We start from the raw sequence: 24533 nt of genomic DNA, 5'->3' as shown, positions 1-24533 counted from the left end.
TTTGGACATTTGTAGTTAGAAATCTTGTCAAAGATGTTCGAAACTTGCAAGAGGTGTTGTCTATGCTCATCTGTTAAAAACGGGAGTTCCTGCCAAATTACAGGTGAGTTTGATGACTTCAAAGGAATAAGCGTTCAATACACCAAAAAATCCCTGGAAAGGCCTCATACACCTGCTACTGCTGGAGGCTCTTTTGCCACTATCCCACTGCCTGTCCTTGTAAACTAGGCCAAATTGGTAAACCCTTTGAAGGACCACCAAAACAAAAAGTCTTTAGGTGGAAGAAAAACCTCATGTGCTAGGCACTCCTAATAGTAAACAATGAGCATTCTTAAGATAGATGTCTAGAAAAGCTTTGCAAGCATCTATAGACAGCAGAAGATCTTTTATGGAGAACCATGTCTTCACAAGCATAGCATGTGAAGAGAAGTGTTGAAAAATTTTTCTCTACTCAAAGTAGGCAGAAAAACACCTTTGTATCAAAAACGGGGGGGGAAAAGTCAAGTTAAAGGAGTCAAGACAGACTAGAACCATTTTTATTAAATCAGGAATAACATCAGGCCATGGGCTGTAGTCTGGTATTAAAGCTCAGGAAGTGCATACCATTCAGAAGGTCAGACAAGTGCATCCTCACAAGCTGCATCCTTCAGCTAAAGTGTTACTGATTGAGCACATGTTGGAAAGAAAGAGAACTACGACTGTTAAATCACTTGTAGAAAGAATACACCGAGAAAAGACAGCCAGAAATGTTTTTATTTTGCACAAGTATAGAACAACATAAACGTCTTTTGACACCTCTGAGCGAAGTTCCTTAATCTCCAAGGTACATTCAACTGTGTTAATCAACTACAACTGAACAAGCAATAATGTCAGGTAAACAGACCAAATAATGTTGCTCAAATAAATTAAAGCCAAGTATTTCTGAACCATCAATAGTATTATTAAACAGTCCTTTTTCAGCCTACCTTTGAAGCCACGTCATCACCGACTAACTTAAAAAGACCACTTTTTTCTACAACTAGGTACCCTCTTTTAGACTCTGGACCAGCAAACAGGCAAATCGAATTTCTGTTTTATGAGTGGGAGCAGTAGATGCACCTACTAGTGCAGTACTGCCTAAAGATTGAGACAGCAAATCTTGCAGAGACAGATGAGAGATCTGACAGTCCACTGGAATTTCATTTGCCCTGCAGACAAAAAAACAAGGTTGCTTGGAGGTACTCCAGTAAACTGTTCCAACAATTATTAACAGAAAGGACTTAAGAAACATGGAAAAAAAAAAAGTTAAATAATAATAAAAAAAAAAGCAGCAAGGCTGAAGGTTTCAAAATTGGTTCATTTTCAACACTCTAATTAAATGCCTGAATCTCCAGAACTTTGCTGACACTACTTCTACTTAACATTTAAAATGAAGGCTCAATCATAAAAAACCTTCTCATAGAACACGAATAAGATCCAACGTTATCCTCAATCGAGGAATGTCAACATTAAGCACTTTAACTTCCACTCTTTCTCCAGGACCTAAGCCCAGGCTTCTTCTCTTCTTCACTTTAGAAAGTTTTGCTTCTGTTATGTTTCGCACTGGAATCAAACCCGCTTTTCCCACACCAATATCAACAAAAACTCCAAATGGCGTGGCATTTTCAACTTTTCCAGTCAGAATAGTACCAACACTTAAATCTTCAAAGCAGACTATGCTTCTCTTGAAGTCAGGTTTATCAAAGTCTGGTAAAAGAAACAAGAAACAAAAATAAGACACTGGAGAAAAAGTTCACGTTATTTTCTAGTGTTGTTTCCTGATGATTATTTCTAATTAAAAAGTCATCCCAAAGCAGTTCAATGGTCCCAAACCGTGCTTTATTATAATAAACAACTGATTTCTGGCATTTTATGAATCACTTTATAAAACTATGGTTAATGGAGTAATAAGTATAGTGAACTCCATTACATAAAACAACCACAAAGGGACCAGAAGCATGTAAAATATAATTTAGTGACTGAAAGATTCTTTAAATTTTCTTAAAGCCTTGAAGTAACTCTTACTTGAGCTACACAAATTATAAAATTCTATTCCAATACAAAGTTGTACACAGGAAGGTGAATATTCAGTCTTATCACACATTAAAGAGAGAAATCCACACGGCACTGTTCTTAGGCTCGCTGTGCGTCTGCAGCATGACATCCAACAATCAAGTGCTTCCCATGACATCACACAAGCAACTGCTGCTTTGCAGGGACAACTTGAAAAATCAAATGATTATATGCAGGTAATAGCCCAACACATTAAAGTTCATGTTCTGCATTTAAAGGCACAGACAGACCTTTTAAATTCTTGTTACTTGCCTAACACTTTCTACTTCCGCAGAAAACCCTTCTAAGCCATCTCAACCTATCAACCTTTTCCTACTGCTGTTTTATCTTTTCCAAAATACAATAGGACCGGGATTTTCCAAAGAGAGCATCATCAAACCAGAATTCCAACCTTTTTCCTCTATTTGTCTTTAGTTTTATACCTTCATATGGCAGCAGTCTATCGTACTGTAATTCAGATGTGAGAGCAACAGAACAAACAAAGACATAGAAGATACACATGTTCTAGATCACTAGTGGGAAATATTGATAAAATCTACAAGAAAACTACTGATGAACCCTCACAAAAAACAGGGACAGAAATGTTATTTTCTTAAAACATAAGTTTATATTCTTTGTTATTACAAGCCTGCATCTTTGCTGCCTACCTTTATCTCTTGCTGTCCTAAGAGAATCCAGATGTAAGTTTCATTAAACAGCAGCATCTCCAGATGTTTTACCTTGTTGCTTACCTCATCTGTCTTCCCCTCCATCTCAAAACTGCTCAGCACTACTGAAACGTTTTAACCAAGGCAGGGCATGAGCCATGTGCTCCAATTACACTTGTCTCCAGGAACTAGTGCAGTAAAAGATCCAAACTACACACTACTACACTGCTGCTCCACAGACCTTTATTACTACTGTTTCAGCTTGGTTTCAGCATTCCTCTTTGTGATGGAGAGCCAACAGATTTAATCAGCATAGAGTCAACATATTGAAACTATTTCATTTGTTAACAGCCATACAACTCCCCTTCCTATGGCTAAAAATGCCATGATTTAAGACAGGATTCTTTTTTCCTACTGAGCTGGAAAAAACATCTGACTCTGATACAGCCTTTATCCTGCCCGAGAAAGAAATGGAGTTACATGTCCGTGAAGTTTAGAAGAAGAAAACGTGCTGTTTTAAAATTGTTATGTAGAACAATCAAACTGAGATTACAGCCTTCAAAATAAAGGTTTACCTGTTCGGATGTCAAAACTTTCAGGCTGAGTCAGACCATCAATGATCAGCTGCAGTGTGTGCACTGTCGTATTCAGCCTTTTGGCTGTGCCTTCCAGTCCTTCCTTTTGAATTACTGCATTTACTTTCTGCTGCATATCCGATTTTCCTATGTCATTTGCGTTTCCTCCAATAAAAGTTAAAAACCTGGGAAATTCAAATGAAGATACAGACAGAGATTTGTAACATCCTTTAGTGGGAGATGAACCTTTGCAGTATTTAGGGTTTTTAATTACTTTTGCATTGATGTGTGAGCAAAACTTCTGATAAAAAAAAAAAAGAACAGCCAACAGTTTTCCAAGTGCATATCCTCTCAACTCATCACTGATCAGAGACATATATGGAAACTCAGAGTCTCTATGTACACAGGTATCTTCCCAAATAGATTACAAAAATAGAAGCAAAATTTCAAAATGTATATCACTTAGACCAATGATTTCCTCTCATGCTAAAAGTGAATCTGATTACGATTGAAAGATGTCTTTCACCATGAAAATGTGCTAGAAATAAGTGACGGTTCTATAATGCCGTCATTTTATTGTCACACTCATTCGAATTAAAATTAATGGCAATTTAGTAAAACAATGAACAAAGTGATATGAAGAAACTTTAACCAAATTTAAGAAAAAAATTACATACTTGTCTGTGGTTGCCATGATTAAGAACAATTAGTTTTTCAGAAACTAGGAAATTATCAAGTCTAAGTAGTTACACAACACAAACACCTTTATGCTTCCCTATTGTCACATACATATACACATAGCAGAATGAGAGAAATTTGGACTGACATCTAAAAAGGCTGAAAATAAATACTTTAAAATAATTATGTCTTGATCTGTGATCTATTTTTTAAAAATAAAAAACATAAACAACACTTACTGAGGTTTTTAGTTCAGCAATGTTGGCACATACACTGACAAGTGCAAAGAATAGATGACAAAAATCCACATGCAGACCCTACTCATTATCAGCAGTGATGCCTTAGACAATATTTGTCACTTAATAAATGTCCTTATTTTACTGAAGGACTTAAAAATACAAAACCAAGTCTTTAAAGAATATAAACCAATGAAAATGAGCATGCAGCTCATAGAAGCTGAGCCAGATTGTACTAAATAAAGTTTTCTCAGTAGACACTTCAGTTTTGTGTCCTTCTGCCCTGCCATACATTTCACTATGAATAAGCCTTTTCTACTCTGCTTTATCGTGTCCCTTCTTGCTGGAGGGAGGAATGTTCTGCACCACAGCAGATAGGCAGAATTATTGCCCCTGTCCCCCAGAGTCTGAGTAAACATTCCTTCCAAATTCCTAAAAGAGATCTCTTCTTCCTATCCTTATGCTACTTCAAGACAGGTGTAAACTTCAAGCCACAAGAGAAGTGCTCACCAGCAGGTTCAAGCCCTGCACTTGGGAGTGGTGGGATACATCTCAGCTCCATAAAAAAGCAAAAGCCCCTGATACTCCCTACTCTAAAATACATGTTGTGCTTCTATCAAAACTTGAGCCCAGTATTGCTTTTCGAAGGAGACACAGTGGGGTTTTTTTTGCCGATTTCTTTTTTTTTAGCTTGAGGAACCCAAGTGATGTTGTTTCAGGTGGTGATAAAAAGTTATAAGCAATGAAATACAAAATTAAATTTCATTTTGAAAAAATATAAATTGAAGGAACATAATTAAAGCAATATCCAGCATTTGGTAAATCACAGTATTGATCTTTGAGCACAATCTTCACAAAATCTTCACTCCAAAATGTCCCATAATTTCCAAAAGGAGGACATCTGTTAAAATTGGGGGTTGGGACTTCCGCTTTTTTACTGAATTCAAATGCAAGTATGGTGGTACTGTTAGCTCAAATACATAAATTTGCACTTAATCGTGATAGATATACTTTTGATTTTAATTTTCTTAAACATACAGAACTTTCATGTGGCAATGCAGGCAGAAAAAAAAATTAATATAGCTTCAGTGGATGATACTGTTCTTGGGATTTATTGAATTTTGATTTGATTGACTGCATTTCAACTTTTGACATCACTTTTTCAAGTAGTTTGAGGCGGTTTGGAAACAAAGAAAATATGAAAACAGACACAAAACTTTTTATAATATCAAATATAAGCTTTTACTTTCTGTAAACTAACAAGAAAATGCTAGTAACTCTTCACATATTTTGTCTAGTAAATATCTATGTAGGAAAAATATCAGGCCTTCTACAAAGCCATCCCGTTGGTCTCAAAAGAGCACCAAAAATGGTTGCAAAGATAACGCCGAGAAGGCGCGAGGGTGCAGCGAAGCGCTTCTCACACAGCTCCTTGGGGCTGCCGGCGCTGATGGATGGACGATGCCCCAGCAGAGCCCCCGTGACGGGCGGCAGCTGCCCCCACTTTGACTGACGTGCCAGATGTACCACGACAAACCCGACCAGCCTCATGACTCAACCTTCTCAATCATGTATGCTTTATCACTCGCCCCTATAAACAAGTTTGCTGACATTCACATATTTGGCTTTATTTCACTTCAAATGGAAATTCAGCTTGAGTACCTCCGAGTAACATTATCTCACCATGAGGATATCACAGAAGCGCACTCGTTCCGTAAACAGATGACAGGGTGGGTTTCGCTGCTAATAAGTGCAACCACACAAAACAGGCACCGATGTATAAAAAAAATACCCCATTAAGTACAAAACGGTCCAATGTGTGGATAATGCAATCAGAATGCATGGTGCTACGTGCAGGCTGCTGGGAAGAAAATCAGTTCGAAACAGAACACAACCCAGGTGCCTGAGCCCTCGACTAGTATTCATGAAAGTTATTTCACCCCCTGCTCCTTCTGCCTCTCCCCATCCTCCAGAAATCCTAGTCAAAGTATTTAGCTGGTAGTAAAAAAGGAGTCCTCACCTAGGCAAGGGTGGTATGTTTGGGCTCTCTGTTATCAACTACAGTTGTTTAAATAACATGGTTACTGCTCAGAATAAAATTTTTAGTCCATCTGAAGATGATGCTTCCACACATGCCCAAGTTAAGCACATGAGAAGTTCCACCAACCTAAGCAGAATTACTAATGTTCTAAAAATCAGGCATTTGGTTAAGAGTATTTCAGAATTATGAGCTATGTTATAGGCAGAACAGAGCATTGTAACAAAGTCCAGGATGCACATACACACAAAAGAAATAGTCTTTTAACAGAAACAATGCATTTCTGCAAGGCAATTCTTATAGGTTTTGGCAGAACCTATGCATTAAAATATTTCCAAATAAAAGCAATTTCTTAGTGATTACAGATGTAGTTTTTGAAAATATGGTTGAATCTAGTTAGACATTAAATGTCTCATTTTCACTCAAATGAACGTAACCTAAGGGCACTTAGAATAAAAAAAATCAATGGAGAGCACAAATCTCTGACTGAACAGTGGCACATTACATTGATCATTTCTATTTTTAAACGTCATTGCCAAGAACAAAGTTAAATGTTTCCTTATTAGAAAAAGCAACCCAACAACTTCCTCTGAGAGTTATTTCAAGGTCAGAAAAAAACAATATAGTCTGTAATAAGACTGGGATATGGCTATGGGGGGAGGAAAAAGAGTCTTCCCTTAATTTACACATTTCAATCTTCTTAACGTTAAACTATCTCACTACAATCTTTGCAATATGTCACCCAATCCGTAAATGACAGTTCCAGCTGCATGACATAAGAACATGAGTGACCTGTGCAAAAATGAAAGCTTCTCTAGTCTTTTCCTGGCTACATATGCGAACGAACTCACTAACATGTTGCAAAAGTTCAAGTGATACGTTTATCCATTAGAAAGATAAAACCTAAAGAAAAGTTAACAGAAACGGAAATGGAAAAGATGAGATGTTCTTGTCTGAAGTGAGGTCATGCTTATAAGATATACTATCCTTATTTCCTCAAACACTGAGTGTCTGAGTGAATGGAGAACTTTCTGTTTCAGGCACATCAATTGAGATAAAACCTTCCAGAGGCTTAGGAGAGTCAGAAAAGCGTAAAATTTAGCTGGTTTAGAGACTTCAAATTTCACCGTTTTGAGATTTAGAGGATACTCAGAAACCTCTGCAACCACCTTAGTTTTAAAAGCAACCTTTGCAGTCCTACAGAACCTGCAGAGAATGGTCATGGCTAAATCACTGATGTTTTTATTTAATACATAATTTCATCCATCTTACCCAGATAAAATAAGAAAGTAGCATAAATGTAACAAATAAGCACATCATGTTCACTTAACATACACATCTGCACAAAATTATAGCACAGCCCTTGCAATACTTAGAAGATAATGCAAATTTCAGTGGAATGCAAAAAACAGTCAGAAAATAGTAAAAATACTACCAAGGGAAGCCTTCAGTAGATTTTGAAGAAGGTACTTTAAATGCCCCCAAAGCTTCGTACACTGTGTAGTTCTAAAGCTTTGCAAGGGCTTTAGTCACAGTGATTTCTGTTTTATGTAATCATTTCCAGCAACACGACTTAAGAGCTGGGAGTACTGGATTCATTACATTAAAGCAACATGATACGCCATTACATCTTGTCACACTGCACACATGAATTAATGGTAATGCAACATAATCACTCTGAAAACAAAACAACTTTGCATTAGCATGTGCTTTGTTGGGTAAAATGTACATTCATGACAGTAGCAAACAAATTATGCAGACATTTACATTTTAGTAATGTTTTGAAACACAAAAGCATTATTTGCATAATGCAGATGTTGACTGTTCTTGTTCTCACTAGTGATAAGGATCCTCAATTTTTGATTCCTGATGCAGATTATATATCAGACAATATTTGTGTTTTACTCTCTGTAAATAGTTGCTTGGCATGGAAAGTTAAAGTTTCAAATGTATTTAAAACTACTTATGTGTTTTAGTCAAATGATGACATTTAACCAATACGTTTTTCCTCAAATTAATAAACTACTAATATTGCAGATTTTCTGACTGCATGCAGAAGACCAGAGAAAGCACTCAGATAGTTTATGATATTTTGATGTATAAATCTAAGAAAGAATGAGTTTCTAAAGGAGAAAGAAATTCAGCCATGGTTGCACCATGGCTGCATAGCCACTTGACCACCATCCCATTAAGCATGCTGCTGCTAGCTGTTTTCATGACTTCCGATATATCACATAACTGATACACAATCTGAGATACTAAATAGTGCAACACGATTAGCTATCCACAAAGAATTAGCAGTACAATTAAATAAGATCATTCCATAAAAGAGTTCATCTATTTTCTTGGTACTTGTTTTCAAATGCAACCGGTAGAAGGCTATGTAAGTTACAAAAATTTCAGCAACTGAAAAAAATACTTGACTTATGGGTCTAGTATTTATAGTGCAAGTGGAGGATAAATCTTTTCTATTTCCAAGTTCTTTTAACCATTCTTATTAACTGCGTATTTTACATCATATAAAAGTTTTAAAATATCTTTACTGGATGGCACTAAGCAGTGACAGCCTTTCCTGCTCTTCTATTTACTGACAAGGCAACTTTCAAAAATACATCCTCTAAAAATTTAGCAACTAAGTTAATAGTCAAACCTGTGAATAAACTGGCCTTCTGAAGTGATGAATATGAAATATTATTTATTAGGCTTAATGGCCCTAATTCTACAAGCATTCTCTTTAGTTAGCGTTAGCTAATTCCTATTGAAAACAGTCATAAAGATTTGTTACCTAGCTTAACTTTTTTTAGCCTTTTAAAAAAGAAACTTAAGACTTCACCCTAAAGTAATATTTTGCACATTAAATAGCTTAAATACATACACACACGAGTGTGTGTAGATGTAAATAGTCTTACTGAATGTACAAATGCTGTTTCCGATGACCTTGTACTGAATTTAAGGAAAGGCATCCCACCACAGTAAAAACTCCCATCCTCTGTAAAATATTCACATGTAGACTGCATTATTAAATAGAACACAACAATTGCTTCTCACTGCCCAGCCACCATACTAAGTAACTATTCCCTTCTCAGTTTCTGTTCCCCTTAAGCCTTGCCTCAGTTGCCCAGTGACAACGAGGGGACCTGGGCAAGGCAAGGCAGCCCGGCAGAGAGCTGGAAACATCGGCAGAGGACAGGTGTGCAGTTGCAAAAAGGGCAGAAGAGGAAGACTTGTTTCTTCTGGTGGTCCCTCCCTAATCAAAACTTTTCCCTCTGCATTGTCTTATGTGTCAGTGCTTGCCTTCAAATCTAGCAAGTGCAGCTTTTCAGCATGGACTGTGATATCACAGATCACTCGCTACACCCACCCATGTAAAGAGCAGCAGAAACACCAAAGAGATTTGAAAAATGATCAGTGGATTGTAAAATGTTATCAACAAATGCTTCGCTGAAATGAACATCAAATCCAAGTGTTTTACTGTGGTGAAGAATAAGCACATGAAAAAGCACTTTGCTGAATCCTCTTGAGATTCTCAAGTCCTCCTGGGGATATGAAGCAGCACTAGCAGCATGCAGTAAACAGTGAGACATGAATCTTTACTGCAAAAAAGTCATTCTGCCCAGTACATCTGAAACTTCTCCTTAAGGCAAAACCAACCACAGTGAGCAGTATTACCCTCTACCAGGTGAGGTCCTAAACCTGGATAATTAGCCAAGGAAGATCCTCACCACCGTTACGGTAAACTGCAACTTTAGATCTTTTATAAATATTGGTAAAATATTCCTAGAGAAGACTGAAATACGACCTGTCTGCCAGATGCTGCAATCTCTGAGCAGGAAGCACACATTCTGAGTGCCAGCCTTTAGCAAAGAGTATTTTTATGAGATTTAAATAAAAATCAGTAAATGTTAAGATTCAGTCATACGAAACCAACTGCACCCAGCAGACTGATACAACAAAGAAAAAACATTGCGTTTTCTTTCCAGTGTTTTGGTTTATAAGCATAACCTGGTTGTAACTTCCTGGGACTTCCTAAACGTTTTCTTGGTTTTCCTACCAGTTCTTTTATAACATGTACCAAGAAACTGGATATGCTCTACATGCTGTATTAATTGTACATAGAAGATTCTGCCATTATAAACTGGTTTTCACATACAGACCCTTCAGAAACGTAAAACACAGCTCTGCTTTGCAGAAAAATACACTCCTCACCATTTTTTTAAATTTTATTAAACTTTTAGGAAATTCCGATTCATAAGATTTAGAGGTGTCTGTAAGCTTGATCTATGCACAAGACAAACCAAACTTTGACAGTGTGGAAACCACAGACAAAAATGTTTTGCTCATCTGCAGAGTGTGTTAAATCAACAGTAGGATGTTTTCCAATTACTTTACAGGAGTTGTACAGATTTTAAGTTAAGATGTTTAAATGCCATAAATCAATCATACCAGTACCATTTGTGCCACTGTAGTAAAGATTACATCAGTGTTTCCATTATAAAACTCCTATTTTTCAGGGGTTTCTAATTCAGCCATAAAAATTGGCTCCAGCCTAAAGCTTGGCAACTGAAGTCACCACTTGGGAGCAATTCTTTTAACCATTTTTTTTTTAATGGATTGGCCTTTCAAGCTCCAAAATAGTTCAGAAAGAAAAGAAAATTAGTGGTTTCAAATTTTGGTGAACTCCTATCCCTCAAAAAACAGTGTTTTAAAAACCTGATAATTTTGTATGTCATAAATCTGCACTGTGGACTGCTGCTTTTGGATAATTTGGATAGAATCAGTGGATAAAAATCACCAGTGTATTTTGTTTAAAAATAAACGTAATTTCCCATAAAAACTTTTAACCCAATAAAATTTTCACAGACAATTTTTTCACAGCAGTAGACATTGCATGAGGAAGCCTTCACAACTCATATATACAGAATCTATTCCATTAATTTTTATTTCTGTCATAGAAGGTATGTAATACTGTATTTTGATGCCTTGAAACAAATCGGCCCATCTTCCTCAAGACAACAGTTCTGCTCTTTTGTAGCACAAATCCACCTGTGAGCTTGACATGGTCCCTGACAAAGAACTGCATAAGCACAGAAAAGGAAGAAACAGAATTTCTTTCAAATGTATTTTTTTTAAAAACATATGTATTAAATACTGATTCTATTCCACTTCCAACAATCTTGATTTTTCTCATGCACATTAACTTTAATCTAATAGTTATCAGTTAGGTTTTAAACTTACCTTAGTTCTAACATGTTAAAAAGTCCTTTGGATGTTGGTTGATTTAAGTAAGACATCTCAAATCAATGACATGAACATGTTTTCATCTTCAGACTCTCAGAAGCATTCCCATGAACATAAGCCCAGTAAAAAGGAATTAACAAGCCCAGTCCCATCCACTCCTTGTCAAAGTCAGCAAAACTAATCAACAACCCTGATAAGCTTTGGATTGAATTCTCCATGCAGTCTGAATACCTAGCAGAAATTTTTCTTAACTCGTATTTAGGCAGCAAATTGATTTGGAAAGTCATTTAAAGTTCCAAGAAGCTTAATAGCTCATGTGCTTTTTTTTTTCCTTAAAAAAGTAATTTTAAATATATAATCATTGCTAAATTATAACATTAGTTGTTTGAGTAGAGGATGTTTGGTTTATATTTAGCCCTCATGTCATGAGTGTCAATATTTAATCCTACATTTCTTGGCTTTTGCCAGTTTGCTGCAGAGATGTGTTTTCTTTTCTTTAAACAGCTATTTCCACCCCTTCCCCACACCGTTCTGTCATATCAAGCTAGTGCAGGTTAAAGCAATCAATCCCATAAAAACTGTCACCTTTGCATTGAATGAGCTTTCCAGGAAACTATCTTTTGTTTGCAAGAAGCATACTGCTGAACATAAAGTACGTGCATAGAAACCAAATAAAGCACTCTGAGACTTTTGTTCCCACATCAAACTATGTGTACAGATACCCATAACAGGTAAAAAGCTCAAAGAAAACAGAAAAGACTGAGTTACAGAGACAGATGCCACGCTTATTGGTTGAGATGTTCTATTAGCAGATAATGCTATTGTGTTTTTACATTTATTTTGAGATCTACTGCGTTTCTTGTGCATAAAAACACCCGGTAGGGAACAACACCTACAACATGCACTTGGATCTAAATACTTCACCTGAAAATTCAGCCTAGGAAGGCAGCGTTTGGTGAGGAACAGGGAACAGACAAGGGCACAGCTGGAAACTTAAACTAATTGCATTTGCCAAAGAGAAATTATATGATCGGTGGAACTGGTCTGTAGCCACATCACACTTCCGCAGCGGCTTTGCAGCTCTCAAAGCCCATCAAGTTTGACTCTGAGCAGATTTTAAAAACCAGCAAAGCACCCTCTAAACAGTGCTGGCTGGGCAATAGGTGTCAGCCTCCTCTCTGAACCATGCATAAGCCTGAGACTCGATCCACTACCTTTTGGCTAAGATGTAAAACTTGTGCTCACTAGTTGGTTTTTATTTTTTACTTTTATAAAAGTTTTTTTTTTTTTTAATAAAAGATAAGCCTATTTATCCTAGGTTCCTAGACAAATTCCAAATCACAGTTATATGATTTGTGATACCTACTAAAATTGTCTCCAGGATTTCAACTGTGTGTGAATATCTGAGCTACCCTAGACAGTAATAATCCCAGTCACTTCCTCAGATATAGAAGTAATCTGTGCTGCTCTGTATTTTCTGATCGATTTTGTATATAGATAAATTCTTGTAGTATTCCATCACTAATGGGCTACCCTTCTCTGCTCCTGGAGGCAATGTTTCCATGTCAGGCTTTAAGTGAAGCTGATAATGCCATGAGCACATTTACTGATTATTTTACTAGCACACTAGGGTTGAAAAGCTAAATGGACTATTAACCAAATCCTGACTACTTGATATTTAAATTGAATGAAATGTGATATTGAAAAGTCAACATTAAAAGAAAATTGGTTAGTAAAAAATTATTTATTTATTTTTCACATTGACTTAAGCTGAATAATCTCCAGTAGTGGTGACCAAATTTTGTCACCCTGTAAGCCACCTGTCAAGCATCAGATTATTAAGATAAACATGATTTCTTTTCACAGCTATGCATAGGGCAGAGAACTAGTAACAAATGCTGATACATAAGAAAAAAAAAAAGGAAGAAGGTCGCCAAAAAGAAGAAACTAAAGTCATCCACACGCTGCCCAAAGAGCGTGGATTCTAGCAGGTAATTGCACAGTGGCTATAGGATCAGGCATAAAGAAGAACGAACTGTGGCAGGGAGAGGATGGAAACAGCAGAAGGAAAGAACGTAGATCTATGCATAGGAAGTTGTATATGCAAGCAGCTCCACCAGAGAGAGAATAGAGTGTACGCTCTAGGGAAGGTGTCCTAAAAATGCAAGGTCTTCTAAGACTTTTTTAGATAAGCAATTCAAGCTTCATGGATTCAGCAATTCAGCGTACCTCTCTGAGGCTTAAACATGGTTTTGCTTATAAAACAGCAAGCATGACTGTTTCTCCAGGAATAATATTTTCAACAGAGATGATAAGAATCCTAAAGCATCTAGCTACCGCTGAAATAAGCACCAGCACTTTTTAAGAAAAGAACCTGCAAATCACTTTAAAAAAAATAAATACGTGCTGGTTTATCGTAGGAGATAATGTTTTCTCAAGAGGACAAGCAGAGTCCAATTTCAAGCAGGGCTGATGATAGAAAAGATCACAGCTTAAACTAGCAGTTACCAGCTGCAGTATCCCCTAACAAGAGGCACACATGGGTTCCTAATTACTTTTTTCTGACCTACACAAAAATCATTCTCCTCTTTAGCCAAAGGTCAGTTAGTAAAATCACCATGGTGTTCATGTATTTAGAAACTTAATATAATGCAACTTAATCAGATTTTGCAATATAAAATTTAATTTTAAAGGCTCATAATAATGACACACACTCACATATGTCTGTGGACTTGTGTGCACACTCAAACACACAAATAAACACATTCTGGTGGCCAAAATTCCCTAAGCAGAAAGTTTGTTTGGTATGTGCTGAACATTAGCAATAACATAAGAGCAGTTCTTAATGATGCAGAGGTATTAAACTACCACTGACTGAAAACTTGCATGGCATTTTGATTTTTAAGAAAAATAAAATTATGTTTTACTTGTGACCTTTTACATAATATATGGCGGAAAGAAAATACGGGAGTAGAAGAAAAATAAATAAATCAGCTTTTAGAATAAATGATTTGTTTCCACACCTTATGAACCAGAAGTCCAAACTCAAAGTGATGCGTGGCATAAAAGGAGTTGGCAAACAGAAGGAAATTAAGAAAAATGGTCTCAACGAGGCACAAAGTGGTGATAAGAAGACAGGGTCACAGAAGGAAAGTCTGGCAAAGTTTTGAAAATTCACTGATATTCCTCACTGCAAAATGATGTGAATGCCAAAAGATCCAAAGAATAAAAACTTGCATGCATGTAAGAAGCAAAACACACCAACTGAAACCCTTCAGTTCTAGAGAACTTTTGAAGTGTAGTTTTTTCTTAAAAGGGGAGAAAGCTTCAAATTAATAAAAGACTTCCTGTCTCAGAAGGCTGAACAGGCTGTTGTCAGAAAAAATCAGTAGCTTCATTTTAAAAATTGATAGCATTTATGGTTCAAAAGAATTCCCACTGCTTACCTCGTTGCAATGTTGTAAGATTCTGGATGAATACAAGTTTGGTCCAAAGGATTGGGCTGTCGTGAGGCACATGGTGCTGGTTTGCTCTTCTTTTTAGCCAGTGTACCTGCTTTAGTCAAAAGTGTATGACTTCCAAGTTCAGTTTTCTTACTACTGTCAAAAATCAAAAATGGACATGTCATTCTTAACGGACAAGAACCTAGCCCAGTGTCCACATGTGAAAAATACAGTTAAGACATTTGTATATCTTTCATTCTTTTAAAAATAAATAAACATAACTGCCATAAAAGCTCAATGCGGCTGAATCTCAACAACACAATTACAGCATAAAATATAATGGATCAATGTGTGCAGAAATTAATTAAAAATAGAAAAAAAACATTGGGAAGGGATTCTGTGTTTCATCAAAATTCCTTCATGATAATAAGATTATAAAGAAAACACTACACAACTTATTGTATTGTCTGCAATCTGGATAGCATATTCTGTCTGTAAAATGGTGACAACTGCATTTACCTACTTGATAAAAATCTCATGAGGACAATTTCATCAACAGTTGATTAATAGTCCTAATCAATTAGCTTAAGTTAGCATTTCAGTTGCTGGTTGCTTTTTTTGGTGTTTTGTGTTTAAATTGAGAGAGAGACCCCTGGACAGATTGCCGTCATTGGCAGGAGGACTTGACAGAAGAGAAAGATCTATCTCATTGTGTGTAGCATATTTACAACTGGCACACTTCTTCCCTTAAAGTTTCCCTTAAGTAACAAAATGCTGATGCAGTAAAGGCATCAAATGACTCCTACTGGCAAAGGCTCTTTTCTAATCTGTTTGTTTTGTTTTGTTCCCTAATCTGCTTTTGCAGAACACACTGAAGAACCCAGAACTAGTACTCGCAATTTGGGCTCTATATGCACATTGACCATTGGCAGAAATGCAGACATAACTTTCTCGTTCCATGCCAATTTTTACAAAAAACACTTTTTGTTAACCTCCAAAGCACAAAAAGCTAATTCACACAGCACTCTCTTGCCAACAACAGGATTAGAGAGGACTAAAATGAAACCTTCTCAAAGTCCATTTCAAAAAGTTTGGTTTTGCCACCTGGGCCCACAAGAAATGTTGTGGAAGCAATGGTGTTAGAGCTTTATTTTGGCCACAAACTCTACAGTTAGAGCAGATCTCTCAGGTTAAACAGCGTTCTCAAGTTTTATGGAATCTGACTGCCATCTGAAGCATGCTGTAGCAAGAAAAAAAAATACAATGTTCTAAAAAGTGTCACCAGTGAGCGATGCAGGAGAAAAAAAAAAAAAAGGCATCAGTCTTTTCCTCCTCTGCTGTGCTGCAGCATTCAGTTGAACAGACCTGTACAATGTAAGACCTATCGATCATCTACAGCCTTGAAAGCAATTTCTTTGGCCTTCTGGTGCTTACAGTGCACACCATTTGGCCTGCAGTATGTGCCTCCCTGCCAGATGGGCAACCAATCTGTGTACCTTCTACCCAGGCAGCAAGCCAGTCCTAATGTGCCTACCTCCTGCCTGGAAGCTACGCATGTGCTGTTTGGCCAGCAGCAACTGGCAATACAGTATTGCTTCTGAGCACTGGGTTGGCTAAAAAACAGCATGTGCTTCCCAGGAAAATATTTTTTGAGAAGAGTCAGTGGCTAAAGGGTGGGGGACAGTGCTACCGCTGTGCCCTTTTTTAGTTCTTTATGTTGGAAGGAAAAATAGGAAAGGCAGGAGAAGAGACATTGCCCTAGAAAGGGCACTTACGGTTGTGCAAAGGAAGGATTTTGGGTCAGGAGGAGCACAATGAATGGTTGCAAGAGAAAAAGGCTTGGTACAGAAACAGGGAATGAGATTGCAGAGGAAACTACGACCCACCGTTGACAAACTAGACCGGGGAAAGGGCCTCACATATTTGAGACAGAAGGCAGTCACATCTTGCTTGCTAGGCACCCGAGTATAACATCGTCTAAGTTTGATCTCAGCAGCTACTCAACTTTATCCAGTTAATGGAACTGAAACTTTCACAAAATACATGCTAGTTCACTACCATTATGTTCTGCAGAGTAATCTTCACCACATTAAAATGAATTTTAAAATATCTTAATTAAGTCTGAAACACAAGACTAAGGTTTTAATATCTCTATTTAAAAATGTCCAGTCACTGACTTCAAGAAGTTTATTTAAGACGTTGTCTTTCAGAACACAGTGGCCTAGGATTTCTCAAGTCTTGATCCTGAATACAAAACAGAAAAGGGGAAAAAGTCTTCTCTTACTATTTTTGATAATTTAGGGAAGATAGCCAACATCTCGATTACCTGCAGAAGGTCTTTATATATTCTTGATTAAATCTGATGAATCCAGCACACTGTTGGAAGGATTTGGGACCCAGACCTTTAACTTCTTTCAGTTGTTCTCTGTTTATAAATGGTCCATTCTTCTCTCGCCATTCAATTATATTTTTAGCCCTGTTAGCATTCAGTCCTGCAATATGTCTAAGAGAAAAGTTCACAGAATACATTTAATACCATTGAACAGACATTAATAAAAGTGTTATCCATCACAAGGATATACATTACCATATAAAATCGGGTCTACAAAACTTAAAAACAGCTAAGAATTGTGCAAATAGAATCCCAGACACAAAGGCATCACCTGAAAAAGAATGTCTTCTCTTAGTTCTGTGGAGGGAATCCACTCAAGTCAACAAAACTTGGTACAGCACTACAGTACTGCACATACCAAACTCGTAAGCCAGGGATGTGTAATTTACAATCTGTTGGCTATTTCTATAACGCCAATTCAATTTGTCATGTCTTATGGCCTGCCCCCAGCTGCCCTCTTCAGGAAACAACGTGGGAGGAGGGTTCAGGACAGATAAATTGTTCCTGTGAGAACAGCCTCCCCCCAAACTATTCTCTTCCAGTGGTACCGCAACACCTTGCCCCAATATGAAGGGCTGACGTCTGCTATCCGGGAGAGTGGCTGGGAGCAGCTTGCCTTCCTCACACAATTTAACAGATCCACACAGCTTGTTCCTTTTCTCTCAGCTGCTCTTGAGATGAAATAGCAGCTGGGAAGAGGCTGCATGAGTTGTTCTGAGGGCAACGTGGATCTGGCAAAGAACTTACCTGTGAAGTGCAACTGCAGTCAGCCGAGTGCCTTCAGGAAGCAGTGGGTTTGCTGCACATTTTCTGTATGTACATGGGAGTACAACTTACTGTGTATGGAGCGTGTTAATCATAGAAAGAGGGAAAAGAGCTGCGGTGGGCAGTTACTCCTAGGACTAGAGAAGGAAATGCCACTCATGTGCCTCTATATGTGAGTTACCATTGCTTTAAGTCAACAGCAGCAGAGATGTGTTTGTGGAATGACACGGACTGATTCTAGAAAAATATCTTCAGCAAACATGGCAAGAAGAGTCAAAAATAATAAATATATATACGTAAAATGTTCCATTATTCTCATCCTCAAGCAAAAGTTCAAGAAATAAACCAAAACCAGTGAAACCTCAGAATTAAATTGGAAAAACACACCTTTAACTACAGACAAAATATTAATCATTAGGAATGGAATTTCCTTCAAAAATTTCTTAGAAACATTAAGAAATTCAGCTTATTTAGACTGACAATGACAAAGGAACATGATACAGAGCTCACAAAATTTTCCACTCATCATCTCAGGTCTTTCAAGTACAATACTCAGCAGTAATGTAAGTACTGTAGCACTGTCAGCTCTTCCACATGCAAGATCTTTCAAGAAGTGTATTTGGTGCGTCAGAAAGCACAAGCAGAAATCCCCGCTCGTGGTATATTCTAGCTAGAGTGACAATTTCATACACTGTACATATGAGGAAAACTTAGACTGCCTCTACATGCGAAAGCAGAATTGAACTGCTCAGGGTCAAGTTAGATCCAGAACTTGATGTAGCAATTGCATACAAGTATCATAAGGCAGGTTAATTAGACCAAAGTATTTAGTCACCACGGTTATTGCCTGTAAGCATGGATGGTGTCACTCCATGTTCACCCTTTTGTGCTCTCTGCTGAACTGTACGGCATCGTTGTGCCCTGCAGAAAGATGACAGTGCCACTCACGGCACTTGCTCAGGTAGGCAATGAAAACTGGTCAGCCTCATAGATCGGTATGTATTGCTTGCTCTCTTACTAATAGTAAACCTAAACCTGAAGGGAGTTAAGAGAGAAAGTAAATCAGGAGTCAGGATAAGGATTAGATACACAGAAAAAGAATATGGAAGAGAAAGTGTGTGTGTGTGTGTGTTTGTGGGAAACGGATAGAAAGAAAGCTTTCTCCAAAATATGGAAAGATGTTTTCAAGAATGATTATAAGGGCTTAAAAAATGAAAGACAGATCTAACAAGAATACATTTTTCCTAAATTTGATACCAAATAAAATTGCCCCACCTAAGACTATGGACATGCTTTCTTTCCCTCCTGCTACAAAGAATGACAGCAACACTTCTCTTCGAGAGGCTGTTCAGCTAAATGATTCTGGCATCTATGCACTCAAGAGAGAGAATGAGCTTTTAATTTCTAACCAAGAGAAATAAAATCCAGAACATTTTCCACGTAAATACAGCACAGTTACTTAAGAAAAAAAACAATAACAAAACACACAGTAAAAAGGGATAAATTTTTCAGCAGTTTCCCCTCAAACCTTTCCTCTTCTACTTTCCTGGCCCAACTTTTACAACCTGTTCCACTTAGCAGTACCTATAAAAATACCTTCTGAGAGATAGAAAGTGTATTTGAAAATCTCTTTCTCAGTGTAAAAATACAAATTAGTTACATCAAGTTTTTCTAAAATTGCAGTGTTGGCTCAAAATTTTTAAGTATCTGTTTTTCTCCAAAAAATAGTTTCACCTTGGAGAATCACATGTACATTTAAAAACTGACTCTTAATGATACAGTGAAATACTGTCTTAATGTGTCATTTTCATGTAATTGGAAGGTTAACACAAGAGCCATTTGCTCCAGCTGAGCTTGAGTCAGATGGCAGACTAAACAGAGACTCTGTGATGCAGAGCCATGTAATTACTGCAATAGGAAAATGTTTGACTCACCTTAATAGTATTTCTGAGCAGATGTTAATATCAACTCCTACAAAGCTGACACACTCTTCAACCACACTGTCCAGAGTTGCTTTGAGCAAAGTCTGTGATACATCATGCTGAGAAACAAAAATTGAGTTATCAAGTTACTGGAATATTGAAGTGTACATAAATAAGAACTGCAAGTAATACCAACATTAATAAAATAGCTGCTGGAACTTACCAATATCCTATGTGAGGATATCAGTTAGAAACATAAATTGTAGAACATATTTTTAAAAGGTCTCCAGTATCTCTTTGCAACATCTTTGTTATGATACAAATCCCTAGAATAAGACACACTACACATAACTGTTTTTTTGTTTAATAACTATTTCCCTGCATCACATAAAATCAAAACTATATTAAACACATAATGATTACTCAAAAGAGTAATGCTTCTGTTCATCCACTGTCTTGTCTTATTAAAAATAAGACAATATTTTAAAAAGAAGTTATTTAGAGAAAAGATCACAAATGCTGCAGTTTTTCACCTGCACACAAATGTTTGCAAAATTTTCCTATTCATAAGCATCACACTACAGTACAGTTATTTACTACAAGAACAAGCCTGGCATTTGATGAGGGTGGGTGATACATAAGGTACATATCAACCCTGCAGCAACAAAACACTTTAGATTTTGAACAGATATTTCAGGGAAGATTGGCAAGTTCTTGACCAAAACACCACTATCAGAAATTCTTCCAGTTTTTCCATTATTGTTGATAGTACTTCTCCCCTCTTCGCCCCCGCCAAAAAAAAAGAAAATCAGTCACACTTGTCAAAGGTAAAAGTTCCAAAGCTCTAAGATTTCTTCTCCTCCACAAGGTAGGCATGCTTCAATCTATAACTGCTAGTTCCCCTTCAGTGTTTAGAAGCCTGACCTGGAGGGAGAAGCCTCTCTAAATGCAGGAGCTAATTCAGTCACTATGTTGGCTTAGCTTCAGGGCTCTTATACGTCACTTATGTAAATCTAGGTTGATCTGTTGTGGTTTCATGATGCATTCATTTAGGACATCAAGCTGGATCCAAGCCAAGACACTGAACACTTTATCCACTACTTTGTTTTACCTTCTAAGCCATTCAGATCTTTTAAAGATTCCACAGCTGAATGTAACGTGCCAAACATTCATCCCAATCTACTATAATGGGTAGTTCATCAGGGAGCGGTTAATAACTGAAAAAACTATAAAGCTTATGGCAGTGTATTTCACAGGCCACTAATTTCAGGTAACATGATGGATTTTCATCATGCAAAATGCATTGAATTTACTTACAAACAGAAAGTGCAAATTTCACCAATATTGCTTCTCCTGCAGGAAGGTGGTGTGCAAAAAGCCTTGTACGTGTATAAGCACCGGCATTTGCACTCAGTCTTGGCCTCACAATCACAAAAGTCACTTGTACAATTTGCAGATCAAACGTCATTTTCTACTTACTAATGCATTGCTACTACAAAACAATGGCTTCTTTTCTGATTGAAGAAATATGAACAAATAAATCCCCACACCTTAAAAATAAGCCTTACATTTCCATTTTTCTGATTGACTGGAGATAGAGCTTTTCTTAATGAGGGTGTTCTATATAGTCCCTCCTCCTCCTGCCATCAGCCTGCTCACAGGCAGGCTCAGGTAAGGATATATTTGTATAACAGTACAAGAGCCAGAATAACACTGTTCAGAAACAATACATTTTCTCTTCTTTGTTAAGTACAGCTGCCAAATACTGGGTTAGATTTTCCATCATAAACCACACATTAAAAATTTAACAAGATACTAATTTAACAATTTTTTTTCATTACAATGGAGTTCTGCAAAACAAGATTAAAAAAAAAAAGCAAAGTACTCAAAGTTTCCTTCTGCTTTTAGGAAGGGCTACTGACTCCAAGGTACTTGGAAGCTGATTATCATATAGTTTCACAAGTTACATTAACAAGTCCCATCAACTGTATCGGTTCTTAGCCACTTCTAAAAAAATCTTGGTCTAAACCAACCATTTAGAATATAAAGCAGAGTCCTTAAGAAGTTATCCTTCTGAAGGAATAACACACAGTTACATGATTCAAAACAGGGACGTCTTTCACTGTCTTCACAACACCTTAGAGCATAGGGTGTATCAAAGAAAGTAATCCATAGATCTGGCCTAATCTTTCCAGAGTAGTTGTTTGGAACAGACTAGATTCAGCAGCAGCTTTATTTCCAGTCTACCAAAATGAATCTAGATAGCATTTCAGCCAACTAAATTCCCCCTCAAACAAGGGAAGGATATAATCACAATCAAATCTAAGCATCTCGAAATAGCTCTGCTAGTGGAAGGAATACCAGTGCTCACAGATTCTCAGTTTCAATGCAAAGTTGGCATTTATATGAAGACTCAACTTTGTGGATGCAATAATTTGTGTAAAATTTGTGTGACAGAATACACAAAATTTGGAAAAATTGTAATATTCAACTATATTTCTTTTCCCAGCAAGATGAGAAGTTCTCAGGTCTCTCAGAGATGATTTGCACCTTTGAGCTTTATTGTTGCTTGACAGTCACCATTGAAAAGACAAAACAAGACAAGCACCAGTTGTTCTTTATTGCTCCAACACAGAACAGTCACACCGCTTGGAACGGACATCACAGCACACATGTGAAGGCATAAAGAAAAAAGTGGATAGGCAGATGTGACAGGATAAACATAAGATAGCATAGCTAAAACTATCCCTAAGCTATCAATATCTCACAGAAGTAAGAGACACTTAGCTAGTGAATGATTAAATTGCAAGCACTAGGAAAACTTTCCAGATGGCAAATCTACCTCCCAAGATGCAGCTACCAACCATCACAGCTTCCTTTTGCTGTGATGAGGAAATTCCAACATCCCTCTTTCCATTGACAAAAAGCACAGAGAAGTGGTATGAATTTGGTTTCTAAAAGTAAATTAAAAATATTATTATCCCAATGCGATTGTGAAGACTTTCTAGTGCTAACAGGTTATACTTCAGACAGGTTTAAAGTTCAGTGTATTTTCCAGTCTTCCAGCAATTTCACTCATCTTCTCAAATGTCAGAAGTTAGATGCTATTATATACTTATGTGCTATTTATATGCACTGTGGTGGTATCAGATTATTCAGACACTACTAGAAGCATAGATTTCTGTGCTACTCACTCTCAAAACAAATCTGTAAGGAGAGGAATCCCTCTCTCAACTGTTGCATTAAGCACATCAGAATAAAACCTGCACAAATAAAGCCTAATCCAATATGCAATGCTACTTGCAAAGTGTGCCTGCTCAGAATTTTATGCTGCACAGCCTCCAACAATCTCTCCACACACCAACAGGGCAGATTTATGCTTCAGCTGATCCCCTGGAAATCCCTCTAGAGAGGGACATTAACATTTTCATATTAACATTAACTCTGATTGCACCCCTATGCACGAGGGTGTCCCTGCTAAAACTCTTCAGCATTGTCTTTTCTTTTTGATCAGAGTAATTCTTACTATCTTTGTCTGTGGAACAAAACTCACAACTGCCCCCACAAGTTCCCTTACAAATCCAGGAGAAAATAGCTCCCTCAGCCAGATGAACCACTTGTACCATGAGCTTACTTGGGAGTCAAGCACCCAAGGTGCTCTGACAGCTCTGCCAAACAAGCAGGAGCACGTCCTTTGGTGCGTTTTTCAAACATCATGAATTTACCACCCAAATAAATCACCACGGTTTTATTAAAAGCATACTCAAATGACCCCTCCACTAAAACATTCATTGCCAGAACAGTAGATCTGGCGCAAAAGACTTCACCTCATACAATGATCTCCAAGCAATAAAAAAAGATACCCCAAATTTAGAGAAACTACGGCCAGCAGTAATAAGGGGCTTGTCACAAACTGTACAATGTCCAGTGCAAATTTGTGAACTTTATCATCACTTTCCAGAAAACAAAGCCACATTGCATCACAGACAGCATTAGCAAGTACTCAGACATCTGTTTGGTTTGAGTTTTTTGTGGGAAGGACTATAGAAAACAATCTGCCCTTAAAAATATCAGGCACTGTCACTGTATTTCTGTATTTGTATTCTAAGGAATTATCAGGTGAGGCAGGAAGCAAGATACACAGAATAACATTACTTGATTAGTTGAAACTGCTAGAGTAAATAATTGCAGCTGACAAATGAAATTAAAACATTAAATCTCTGTAGCATTTTTTTAAAAAATACCCCAAATACAACTTACATTCACAAAGGTGGAAGAAAATGAAGGGCTCTTATTTTGATTTCTGGTCATGATTACAACTCAGATTAGTCTGTGGCAAATTTGTTAAAATTACAGAAAAAGAATATTATATTGTACATTTTTAAACTACCATTCTGCAAACTCATGTACTCTCATTAAATGCAACACAATATTTAACACTAAAGAACAGTGTTTTAGAATACATGTTCGTTATGCATATGATAGTTTTGTCCTATTATTAGACTCAA

The 24533-nt window shown here is 37.1% G+C and overlaps 1 protein-coding gene across 1 annotated transcript in view; it reads right to left on the bottom strand.

The window, feature by feature from the left end:
* Positions 1-1430: 1430 nt before the first annotated feature.
* SRBD1 (S1 RNA binding domain 1) overlaps positions 1431-24533 on the bottom strand; it is a 118295-nt gene continuing 95192 nt past the window's right edge. The window contains exons 16-20 of the mRNA XM_009875068.1: positions 20038-20144; positions 17273-17449; positions 14950-15102; positions 3314-3498; positions 1431-1725 (exon numbers count right to left, since the gene is read on the bottom strand). Coding sequence (XP_009873370.1) covers positions 1436-1725; positions 3314-3498; positions 14950-15102; positions 17273-17449; positions 20038-20144 — 912 coding nt within the window. The 3' untranslated portion in view covers positions 1431-1435. The remainder of the gene's footprint in view (positions 1726-3313; positions 3499-14949; positions 15103-17272; positions 17450-20037; positions 20145-24533) is intronic.

Source organism: Apaloderma vittatum, unplaced genomic scaffold (genome assembly GCF_000703405.1).
Source record: "Apaloderma vittatum isolate BGI_N311 unplaced genomic scaffold, ASM70340v1 scaffold5078, whole genome shotgun sequence".
Lineage (NCBI taxonomy): Eukaryota > Metazoa > Chordata > Aves > Trogoniformes > Trogonidae > Apaloderma > Apaloderma vittatum.
Note: the sequence above shows the minus strand (reverse complement) of the source record. Positions and strands in the feature narration are given on the sequence as shown.